The following is a 13,168-nucleotide window of genomic DNA, read 5'->3' as shown; positions in this document are numbered from 1 at the left end:
TTAAAGAAAAAAATTTGATTAGGTGTTTTTTATTTTGGTGAGAGCTTGAGGTTTAGAGAAAAAACCTATGTACCGTAGAGTTCAACAACCTCGAGAACATGTGACAGAATATAAACCGATGATATCTCGAAAAAAATACTTCTAATAGGGTCTACACACAGTGAATCAGATTCAAGAGTCAGTTTCGATGTGTAAGTGAAAATATTTTAGTATTAGTCCCACAGGCATGATTCTGGCTGACTCGTATACGTACAAAGCTGACTAGAGAGTGAGATGCACCGTGTGTAGGCCAATAAGGCCACGAGTGAGCACGCATTTTAATAAAAAATAAAATAAATGTAAGGCGCGATAACCTCCGAAGAGATCTAAGGCCGAGCTTCTCTTCCAATTTGCGTCGTGCTCCTCTTGATTTTTCCCTACAAATTGGCCGGACGGGACCTACATGTTTTATGCCGACTCCGAACGGCATCTGCAAGGCAGATGAGTTTTCACTGAGAGCTTTTCATGGCAGAAATACAATCGGAGCGCTTGCCAGACACTGCCGAGGGGCGACCCCGCTTAGAAAAATTTTCTTCTGATTGAAAAATCTTATTTCTAAAATTTTGATGTTGCTTTGCCCAGGAGTTGAACCCAGGGCATACGGTGTGATAGGCGGAGCACGCTACCATCACACCACGGTGGCCGCACGCATTTTATTCATCAGAATAAATAGGCACACTACCAAATCTCAGATACCATTTTATATTTTTTTAATATCCTTAGTTGAAGTTTCACGGCAGGTAATTATGAGGCAAAATTTAAATTTTCCATCTTACGCGTTTCGATACTTTCGCAACTTCGTCAGAGAGCTTCGTTATCATTAAAAAAAAAAAAAAAAAAACACTCTTATTTTCATAAAACGCTAAACACTTCAACACAACCAACGGTTTAAATGATATCCTACAATTTATTAAGAAGATGGGAATAGTATAAATAGAATATGGGAACACTTTAAGTAAGAACCGATTATCAGTTCAGCGGACCAGGGAAAAACACGTGATCTGCATTTTTTTTTCAACCATGCACGGTTACTCCACAAATGGACAAAGGAGAAACTGAACTGGCCCTACGAGAAATGCGCACTGATACTCTTAACAGGATCAGAGCATAGAGCAGAGCCGTGAACAAAAACGTGAAAGCATTTCTTAGGCTCTGATATGAGTTACGTCGTATTCTAGGGCGGACTTAATATCAGAATAAGGGCTCAGAACGATATGCCATTTCTAGTGGAGCGAAGTAAAAAAATAAATTTAGTGCTATTTGTTCTGTTAGACATTGTTATGCCGAACAATCCCGCAAAAACGGAGCGTGTCCCGTTCATTAGAAAAATGGACATTTCTTCCTCCAACTTTTTGAGACTATTAGTCTAACAAAATCCAGAATGTATAAATAAGATATTAGCTGACATGAGAATTTGGCGTTAAACGGAGTCAAAGCTGACCTAACATATAACAAGGACTTTATTACCGAAGTGGTTGACTTATACAAAATATAAGATATACTTCGCGCGAGGAATGAAAGGAGATCAAGGGCTTCATCTTACTCGAAGCAGCAGCTACCCTGCTCCAAAACAATAAAATCTTAGAGGTCAATGTAACGATTTTTGCTTGCACCCGCGATATCTTGCAAGGAGAGGTCGATCTGTGCTGGCGCTCATAGAGTATCTCGATATTCCCAACTGGATATAAACGAGGCCGACAGTCACGAGCACCCATCATTAAGTTATCTTCTGAGGAACACTGCAGAATACAGTTTTAGGCCAACAAACTTGATCGCACCTAACCGAAATGATTGTCCGGTATTGAGGTTCTTATGACAATGTTTGGATAGGAAAGGTGTGAAATTTTTTCTTATGATTAACATATTGCACTAATTCACCGATGTTCATACAAGAGCATATGCTCACAGCGTTCCATCTGCAGAAGTTGTGGGGATGGGGAGAAAGAGTAGTCGTTTCATCACATCCTCCGCTAATTGGAGAATAATAGTATAATATAATTCACAATATAAACTTGTTCGAGTGGTATGGTGAATAGTTCCCATTAATGCCCTCCCAACCTATGCAGTTTCGTAGTCCTTGGATGAAAACCACGGGTCATGATAAATTTATAGAGTACTAAAAAAAAAACAAGACTCCATCAATGTTCTTCGCACAAGAATTCCTATTTATATCTGTTTTTAAACGAGTTCATAAAACGTATCTGCCCCCATTTGTCATCTATCTCTTGTTCCCACCCTCAACTAAAGTTTCAAGGCTTTAACATAAGATCAGTTTTCAGATTTTATTTACATATTTCTATTGTTTAATCCGGGATCCAGCTTTCATCTCATATATTGAGAACGGAAGGGACATTCTTAGTTTCTTCAACCTTTTTGCTTTGAACTGTTCCCAGGCGAATTTTTTAAATGATTTTGATCCTTTCTAAATGCTAGCCTTGAAGGCTACTGTTCAATGTCTGACGTTGACACTTTTTCGTAGTACAGAAAGTCACAAATATTGATAATTTTCTTCATTGACCCTGAAAAAATATAAGTCAAATCGTGTCACCTCACGAGGCCAACAATAGATAAATTTGTTCCTAAGAGGTTAAAAGAAAAGAGAATTATTAAATCTTCTAAACAAACTCTAATTTTTTTCCATAAAAAAATTTATGAATTACATCAAAATTCCATTATTTCCAGATTGGCAAATTCGATGGCATTCCATTTGTCGGATATGCTGATGACAAAGACACCGTCACCTTCCATCCGAGTCAGCCACGTGAGAAATGGATGAAAAAGCGTACTTCCGTCAAGTTGAAAAACGTTGCTGCCAATCATCGAACCAACGATATCATTGTATTAGAGGGACGTGAACAACGTTTGAATGCCCGTTTTATGTACGGCCCACTCGATATGATCACTTTGCATGGCGAAAAAGTCGATATACATTTAATGAAAGATCCACCAGCTGGCGAATGGACATTCCTTGCCACCGAATTGACTGATAAAACGGGACGTATCTCATATAGCATACCCGATCAAGTTGCACTGGGCTATGGTATTTATCCAGTGAAAACGATTGTACGCGGTGATCATACATCAGTCGATTGTTATTTGGCCATTGTACCACCAATGACCGAATGTGTGGTGTTTAGTATTGATGGTTCCTTTACAGCATCGATGTCGGTGACGGGGCGTGATCCAAAAGTACGTGCTGGTGCAGTTGATGTATGCCGGCATTGGCAAGAGCTGGGCTTTTGTTGATCTACATTACAGGACGTCCAGATATGCAACAACAGCGAGTAGTCTCATGGTTAAGTCAACACAATTTTCCACATGGTCTTATTTCATTCGCCGATGGGCTATTGACAGATCCATTGGGCCACTAGACCGCTTATTTAAATAATTTAGTTCAAAATCATGGAATATCTATAGTCGCCGCATGTGGTAGCAGCAAAGATATAACGGTGTATACCAATGTGGGTTTGCGTCCCGATCAAATATTTATTGTAGGCAAAGTAAGTTGGTATGCGTGAAAGTGTTATACAAAATAATAGATTTTTTTCCTTTTTTATACTCGGTTGAGCAGAGCTCACAGAGTATATTAAGTTTGATTGGATAACGGTTGGTTGTACATATATAAAGGAATCGAGATAAATATAGACTTCCATATATCAAAATAATCAGGATCGAAAAAAAATTCGATTGAGCCATGTCCGTCCGTCCGTCCGTCCGCCCATTAACACGATAACTTGAGTAAATTTTGAGGTATCTTGATGAAATTTGGTATGTATGTTCCTGAGCACTCATATCAGATCGCTATTTAAAATGAACGATATCGGACTATAACCACGCTCACTTTTTCGATATCGAAAATTTCGAAAAACCGAAAAAGTGCGATAATTCATTACAGAAGACAACTAAAGCGACGAAAATTGGTAGACGAGGTGAACTTATGACGCAGAATAGAAAATTAGTAAAATTTTGGACAATGGGCGTGGCACCGCCCACTTTTAAAAGAAGGTAATTTAAAATTTTTGCAAGCTGTAATTTGGCAGTCGTTGAAGATATCATGATGAAATTTGGCAGGAACGTTACTCCTATTACTATATATACGCTTAATAAAAATTAGCAAAAACGAAGAAGGACCACGCCCACTTTAAAAAAAAATTTTTTTTAAAGTAAAATTTTAACAAAAAATTTAATATCTTTACAGTATATAAGTAAATTATGTCAACATTCAACTCCAATAATGATATGGTGCAACAAAATACAAAAATAAAAGAAAATTTCAAAATGGGCGTGGCTCCGCCCTTTTTCATTTAATTTGTCTAGGATACTTTTAACGCCATAAGTCGAACAAAAATTAACCAATCCTTTTGAAATTTGGTAGGGGCATAGATTTTATGACACTAACTGTTTTCTGTGAAAATGGGCGAAATCGGTTGATGCCACGTCCAGTTTTTATACACAGTCGTCCGTCTGTCCTTCCGCATGGCCGTTAACACGATAACTTGAGCAAAAATCGACATATCTTTAATGAACTTAGTTCACGTGCTTACTTGAACTCACTTTATCTTGGTATGAAAAATGAACGAAATCCGACTATGACCACGCCCACTTTTTCGATATCGAAAATTACGAAAAATTAAAAAAATGCCATAATTCTATACCAAATACGAAAAAAGGGATGAAACATGGTAAGGTAATTGGATTGTTTTATTGACGCGAAATATAACTTTAGAAAAAACTTTATAAAATGGTTGTGACACCTACCATATTAAGTAGAAGAAAATGAAAAAGTTCTGCAGGGCGAAATAAAAAACCCTTAAAATCTTGACAGGTATTACATATAGTTATGTATAGAAGGATACACATATGAGCTTGTGTTAGAAGTAGTATTAAGTTCTCTTAATTTAGTATTAAGAGAGAAGTTAACTTTAATTAGTTATAAGGATACCGTTATTCGAAATTGTTAACTCTTTGAACATTGGCATAAGCTCCATTCGAATTTCGGTTTAGATCAGATGTAAAGTGAAGCTCGTGAAATAAAGATCATTTTAATCGACTTTCCGTCTACATCATAATTGGCGCAGTCAACGGTTGAACTTACGGCTCGTGGAAAATTAGTTATTAATAAACCACATGTATTTAAATTTCGGAAAGAAATAAAGTATATTTTAATTGCAAAAGTGCTGTTGGTTATTTGAACAAAAAAAAAAAAACTTTAACGAAACCAAACGTATGATTTTGAAATACAGACTGAAATGAGAAAAACAAAAGAAGTGTATAAGTTTGTGGCTCATTTAACTTTATATAATTTCAAACATTGATTTTAACAAAAAGCTGCGAAAAAAAAAAAAAATTCAGAAAAATTAACGTTAATAATAACCCGTATAGCGAAGTAGCGTTTTAAATCGAAAAACAAGAAACAAAAGCTACAACAAAATTTAAAGGACAGTCCAAAGTTCAGTGAATTGATCATTTAAAGTCATTTAAAGGTCAAAGGAATTTTAACAGAAGTTCGAAAATAGTCAAAGATTTAAAAGGCACAAAGTCGTTTAGAGGGAAAACTCATCAGTCAATCCAGCTAAAGTAAATCAGAGCAGAGAATTTCTTTTTCCAATCAAACAACAACAAGCAAGCATAGGTAGAGAGAAGCCAATTAAATTGAGAAGCAGCAACATCTACAACATAGACTTATGAGAAGTACACGAACAACTTGGTAAGTTTAAACTCATCTTTACTCCCGAATTCGTTCCAACCGAGGTTAACGACGATCACGAAGGAATCAAGTGAACATCAAAACATAATTTTTTTAGAATTTCGAAGGGCAAGAAGCTGCAAGAAACCGAAAATGGAAGGCCTGGACATAAATGTTAGATTTAAGTTAATAACAGCAAATATTAATAACATTTCAAGTTTCAATGGCGATAGAGATGCGCTCCTAATTTTCCTACAGAGAATAGATTCGATGGTTCCAATTCTCGATTCGTTTCCATTAGATTATCGTTGTTTAATTATGGGTAGCGTTAAAGATAAAATTGTAGGTGATGCAAGGAGATCTTTGTTGGTCAATGGAAATGCGGATAATTGGCCAGATATTAAACAAATTTTAATTGACAATCACGGCGAAAAAGATTCCGTATATGACCTTATTGATAAAATTAGAACTTGCCGTTGTGATTCAACAATCGAAAATTTTTACAAAAAATTAAATACATTATTATGTAGGTTAAACAATGCTTTATATTTTAGCAACGAAAATAATCCAGTAATAAATAGTAACAGCAATGCCAGAATTGCTTTACATACATTTAAACATGGTTTACCAGAGCCAGTTAAGAGCATTATAATTAGCAGGAATCCATCAAACCTTAAAGAAGCTTTTGATGTTATAAAAAAAAATGGTTATTTAATGTACACAACCAACAGTCATTATTCTGTTAGTAACAGAGCACAGCACGTAGGTAATGTACAAAGCGCAGATAGGAACGTGGAACATAACAGAAGTAGACAACAGCACAGGCAAGACAGCAATAGGTATTTTAATGATATCGGAAGCAGAGCAAATGTACGAAACAATTTGGAAGGTAACAGACACCAACAACACATGCAAGACAACAGGTATTTTAATGAGTATCCAAGCAGAGGAAATGAAATCGAAAACGGAAATGGACGTGAATTGAGACAAAATCCAAATACACAAACATCTATGCAGTCAAGGAGAGCGCATAATTCTAATATGCAAGCAGTGAATGGTAACAGAAACGTGGGTAGGTATACATTTGGACACACAAATAATTCACAAAATTCATACATAAATAATACTCAACATCGCAATGATAACGAGTCTATGGAAATAGGTACAAATGAAATGATGCAAAATTTTCAAGCACTAAGCCTAGAAGATTACCCTATATAATAATTAATACAAAGATAAGAAAACTTAAATTTATTATTGATACGGGTGCAGAATTCAGTGTCATAAACCCTAAAGTTTGTAGCCCTAAATGGAAAATGGACTCACCGGATTTCACACTAAAAGTATTAAATAAAAAAGTCAGTACTAATACTTTATATAGGATACCACTATTTAAAGAATTCAATAAACCAAATACTTTTGTTCAATTCTTGGAAGTACCATTTCACACATACTTTGATGGCATAATTGGAAATAATATTCTGTTTGATCTTAATATAATATTTGATTATAAAAAGAGAATGTTGTTAACAGACAGTGCAAGTGTGCCAATTTATTTCAACGAAGAAGAAGAATCTTCTTATGATAAATATTTAAATAATGAATTGGTACAGGTTTTTACATGCGAGGAAGAAAAAAATGAAAAGTCCTTAAATAGTTTATTTTCTGAACACTTAAATTCGAAAGATAAGGCGATGCTAAAATCTGTTTTAAATAAATACACTGATCTTTTTTATAAGGAAGGCGAGAATTTGACCTTCACAAACGAGATTAAGCACAGGATTATCACAAAAACAGATGTCCCGATATACAGCAAACTTTATAAATATCCTGCTGTACACAGAGCAGAAGTCGATAGGCAAATTAAAGATATGCTAAATCAAAAGATAATAGTTCATAGTAATAGCCCGTACAACGCGCCTCTTTGGGTTGTACCAAAAAAAATCGATAGCAGCGGAACTCCAAAGTGGCGAATCGTTATTGATTATCGAAAGCTAAATGAGCAAACGGTAGATGATAGGTTTCCTATTCCGAATATGGAAAACATATTCGATAAATTAGGTAAATGTAATTATTTTAGTACAATTGATCTCGCGAAAGGGTATCACCAAATTGAAGTTCATCCAGATGATAGGGCAAAAAACTGCGTTTTCAACCGCTGATGGTCACTATGAGTTCAATCGCATGCCATTTGGGTTGAAAACTGCTCCAGCCACCTTTCAGAGGCTAATAAACTACGTATTGAGGGAATACATAAATAAAATTTGCGTAGTATATTTAGACGATATATTAATCTTTTCTACTGGATTTCAAGAGCATATCGACTCTATACAAAAAGTTCTAAATCAGCTACGCAAATCAAATTTAAAAATACAGTTTGACAAATGCCATTTTGCTGCAATATCAACGAAATTCTTAGGTCATATCATTTCTGTTGAAGGAATCAAACCCGATCCTTCCAAAATTGAGGCAATTAGTTCCATGAAATTACCGCAAACTGAGAAAGAAATTAAACAATTTTTAGGTATAACCGGCTATTATCGGAAATTTATGCGCGATTATGCGAAAGTAGCATTACCGATGACTAAATTTTTAAAGCAAAATGCAGTAATTGACGTTAAAAATAAAGACTATATTAGTTCATTTGAATCTTTAAAAAAATTATTGACTAGTGATCCAGTTTTACAGCCACCTGATTTCGCGGAAAAATTTATTTTGACCACGGATGCGTCCCAATTTGCCATAGGTGCTGTATTGAGTCAGAAAAATCATCCAGTTTGTTATGCCTCGCGCACCTTAGCTGAACATGAAATACGATATTCAACCATTGAAAAGGAACTTCTAGCTGTAATTTGGGCTGTGAAATATTTTAGGACGTATTTGTATGGACGAAAATTTCTAATCCAAACAGACCACAAGCCTTTGACATGGTTACATAATATTAGAGAACCTAATATGAAATTACAAAGGTGGAAAATTTTTCTAAATGAATATAATTTTGATATTTGCTATATTAAAGGCAAAGACAATAAGGTTGCTGACGCATTAAGCAGATATTTAAGAAAATCAAACGACGACAATAGCGTTGACATTTTTAATAACGAGCAAATTGATTTTGCTGATACTAACATAGATATTCGCTCTACAGATGCAACTGTCCACAGTGGTATTGAGGATAATTTAAAATACATTTTTATTACGGAAAAAAGTGTAAATTATTACAAAAACCAACTTTATCTTAGTTACGGTGATACAGAAAATATTTTTACAGAAACTGTTAATAAAAAAAGTCATACTTTTGTCGTCATTAACGAGTCTTCTGATTTAGTAAATATATTTAGTAAAATACTTTTGAAAAAGGGCATAATGTGTATATATTGCGAAGATGATGATCTTTTCATAAAGTTTCAAGATATTTATATTAATAATTTTCAAAACAGCAGCTTAATTTTGTACAGATCAGTTACTAAGTTAGTAGAAATTACAGACAAAGACGAGATTTTAAGTTTAATTGAAAACGAACATATTCGAAACAATCACAGAGGAATTAAAGAAGTTTTTTACGAATTAAAAGATCGGTATTTTTATCCCAAACTTTATAAATTGATCACAATAGTAATTAATAATTGCAAAACTTGTCAGCTCGCTAAACACGATAGAAAACCACTAAAAATTCCGTATCAAGTTACGAAAAATCCAACTCACTTTAATGATATTGTGCACATTGACATTTGGTATCCAAATAGAAATTGTATGTTTTTAACCACAATAGACAAATTTTCCAAATATGCAACTTTTCACAAGTTAAATGATAGGAATTGGATAGCGATATTGGACGCTTTAAGACAGCGTATACAGTTTTTAGGAAGAATGAATACAATTGTTTTTGATAACGAAAGATGTATGTTACACAGTGCTGTCGCTTTGTTCTTGAAAGAAAATAATATCGAAGTTCATAAAACTACGCCATACCTTAAAACAGGCAATTCCGATATCGAAAGGTTGCATGGTACATTAAATGAGCATCTGAGAATAATGAACGTGGATAAAAAGAAGAAAGGTTTATAGTTAGAGGAGAAGCTTTTTCAAATATTTAATATTTACAATAATACAATTCACACTACAACAAAGAAACGTCCTATCGATTTTATAATTAAAAATTTTGACAAAGATTACATTCAAGACTTATGTAAAAAATATCAAGATGAGAAGGCTAAACGAATAAATAAGCTTAACGAAAATAGAAATCAACCAACTGACCAACAAGATAACCTTGTTAAAACCAGAAAAATTGCAAAAGCTGAACCAAAATATAAAGAACTTGATAACTATGTTAAGGAAGGAAATTATGTTTTGGATACATCTACTAAGCAAAATAAGAAATATTATAAATCACAATTGAAAAGAAAATATAATTATCAAACCACTAGTTAAAGAAACAAGAGAATTTTGAAATATTAACAATGTTTTAAAATATATGTAACTAAAATTATTATTTTTTTTAATATCTTACCATTGTCGAATTGTTTTTAACATTTCTTTTCTTAAATAAGAAGACTGTGTTAACATTTTTATTTTTATTGATAACGTTTGCAGAGACGCAAACATCTAAGGGTGGAGGAGTTATGTATAGAAGGATACACATATGAGCTTGTGTTAGAAGTAGTATTAAGTTCTCTTAATTTAGTATTAAGAGAGAAGTTAACTTTAATTAGTTATAAGGATACCGTTATTCGAAATTGTTAACTCTTTGAACATTGGCATAAGCTCCATTCGAATTTCGGTTTAGATCAGATGTAAAGTGAAGCTCGTGAAATAAAGATCATTTTAATCGACTTTCCGTCTACATCATAATTATATATAAATAAATTAGCGGTATCCAACAGATGATGTTCTGGGTCACCCTGGTCCACATTTTGGTCGATATCTGGAAAACGCCTTCACACCACTCCCTTTTAAAACTCTCATTAACACCTTTCATTTGATACCCATATTGTACAAACAAATTCTAGGATCACCCCTGGTCCACCTTTATGGCGATATCTCGAAAATGCGACCACCTATACCACAACCACCACTCCCTTTTAAAACCCTCATTAATACCTTTAATTTGATACCCATATCGTACAAACACATTCTAGAGTCAACCCTGATCCACCTTTATGGCTATATCCCTAAATGGCGTCCACCTATAGAACTATGGCCCACTCCCTTTTAAAATACTCATTAACACCATTCGTTTGATGCCCATATTGTACAAACAAATTCTAGGGTCGCCCCTGGTCCACCTTTGTGGCGATATCTCGAAACGGCTTCCACCTATGGAACTAAGGATTACTCCCTTTTAAAATACTCATTAACACCTTTCATTTGATACCCATATCGTACAAACGCATTCTAGAGTCAACCCTGATCCACCTTTATGGCTATATCCCTAAATGGCGTCCACCTATAGAACTATGGCCCACTACCTCATAAAATACTCTTTAATGCCTTTCATTTGATACACATGTCATACAAACACATTCCAGGGTTTCCCTCGGTTCATTTTCCTACATGGTTATTTTCCCTTATGTTGTCACCATAGCTCTCAACTGAGTATGTAATGTTCGGTTACACCCGAACTTAACTTTCCTTACTTGTTAATACACGTTTTAGGTTAGTAAAAAATTGCAATCGAATGCTACGGTGCTAAGCGATGGTTATGCTGCCTATTTGGCTGGTTTACAAGTAATGGGCGGCTCACGTCCTGCCAAGGGCAATGCACGCATGGTAATTCCGCGTGGTTGCTTCAATTTACCTGGACAAGCTTCGAATTCACGGCGCAGAAGGTATGTGGATGTGCCTATAGTTTACTGTGTCCATTGTTTTATTTGTTGTAAGATCATCAAAAGTACACCTATTAATACTAAGTATTTAGTTGTACATACATATATGTATATACTATAAATAGTATACAACTATTTTAGATCTATTTAATTTAAACGATTTTGTCGGTTTGATCACAAACAAATCGCTGACTTTGTTTGGTTGAGTGTTGATTCTTAAACGATACAGGGTTTTCAAATTAAATGACACAGAGCAAATGAAACTTTTTTTTTAACCAAATTAAACTTTTTCAGGTCAAATTAAACTTTTTTCAAGTCAAAGTAAACTTTTCTTTAATCAAATGAAACTTTTTTCAGAGTGAATGAGAGTTTTTTTAAACCAAATTAAACTTTTTTGGAGTCAAATTAAACTTTTTTAAATCAAATAAAACTTTTTCAAGTCAAATTAAATTTTTCTCAAATAAAATTAAGGTGTTTTCAAAGCAAATTAAATTTTTTTTCAATTAATTGGAACATTTTTCAAATCATATAAAACTATTTTCAAATCAAATAAAACTATTTTCAAGTTAAATGAAACTTTTTGCAAAGCAAATGAATGTTTTTAAATTAGTGAAACTTTATTTAAGTCAAATGAATTTCTTTTTTTTTTTCAAGTCAAATGAAATTTTTTCAAAGCTAAAGAATTTCTTATGTCAAATCAAATTAATTTATTTTCAAATCAAATGAAACGTTTTTTCAAATCAAACGAAATCTTTGTTCAAATCAAATGACATTTTTTTAAAGGAAATGAAACATTTTATAAGGCATATTAAACTCTTTTCAAATCAAAAAAACTGCTTTCAAATCAAATGAAATTTTTTTCAAAGCAAATGTAACTTTTTTCATGTCAAAATAAACTTTCTTTCAAATCAGATGAAACTTTTGTCATATCAAATGAAACTTTCCACTTCAAATGAAGATATTTTCATTTAAGCAACAACTATTTAAATTTAGCCAAGTTATTTATGGTGAGTTTAAGGTGCAGTTAAGTAAAGCTTTGTTTGCTCCTAACACTTAGGTCGTTTTAATAAAATTCAATAAATAAAATGGCAAATACTATTGGCTTTTTTGCGACCTGCGTTCTTGTAAATATTTGGCGATTCTGCTGGCTCAAGGTCTTTTTAATAAATGAAACACATAGGTTTTTTTCTTCCGATATATTTCGGTTACACTACGATAGCCGTCCTCAGGGAACTACAAACGTAAAAACAAATTTTTATTAATAAATGAAACCAAAAACTTTACAATAAAATTGATTAAAAATATCACATACATTATTTTACACGTCCTTCCGCCGTGAAGTGGAGTTTGGTACTGGTCGTTTGTTTGTTAGTAAATATTTATAGTTGTGAGCGGAATGGTCAATATCAGTTTTAAAGTTCAGTCTAATGTGTTCTGGAGTGTTTACGATACGTAGCATTTCCAATGGAAAACGCTTATTGTAGTGTTGTTCTTGTTGGAGAATGCTCGCGCTCTCGAAGCTCGGTATATGGCCGCTAGCTGCACAGTAAGACATTAGTGCTGTTTTTTGATTATTAGACTGTTGGCAATATTTTAAATCTGATTTGTGTTGCGA

The 13,168-nt window shown here is 33.7% G+C and overlaps 1 protein-coding gene and 1 pseudogene across 1 annotated transcript; both read left to right on the top strand.

Annotated features, from left to right (window-relative positions):
- LOC137248795 (protein retinal degeneration B-like) overlaps nucleotides 1-12,525 on the top strand; it is a 48,536-nt pseudogene extending 36,011 nt beyond the window's left edge.
- Nucleotides 4,878-7,842, top strand: LOC137249121 (putative uncharacterized protein DDB_G0282499). The gene is made up of 2 exons (XM_067780344.1): nucleotides 4,878-5,746; nucleotides 5,844-7,842. The coding sequence occupies exon 2, from the start codon at nucleotides 5,879-5,881 to the stop codon at nucleotides 6,944-6,946; it is 1,068 nt and encodes a 355-aa protein (XP_067636445.1). The 5' UTR covers nucleotides 4,878-5,746; nucleotides 5,844-5,878; the 3' UTR covers nucleotides 6,947-7,842.
- Nucleotides 12,526-13,168: the final 643 nt, after the last annotated feature.

This window comes from Eurosta solidaginis, chromosome 4 (assembly GCF_040869045.1).
Source record: "Eurosta solidaginis isolate ZX-2024a chromosome 4, ASM4086904v1, whole genome shotgun sequence".
In the NCBI taxonomy this organism is placed as follows: domain Eukaryota; kingdom Metazoa; phylum Arthropoda; class Insecta; order Diptera; family Tephritidae; genus Eurosta; species Eurosta solidaginis.
The sequence above is the reverse complement of the archived record's forward strand: the minus strand, read 5'-3'. Positions and strand labels throughout refer to the sequence as shown.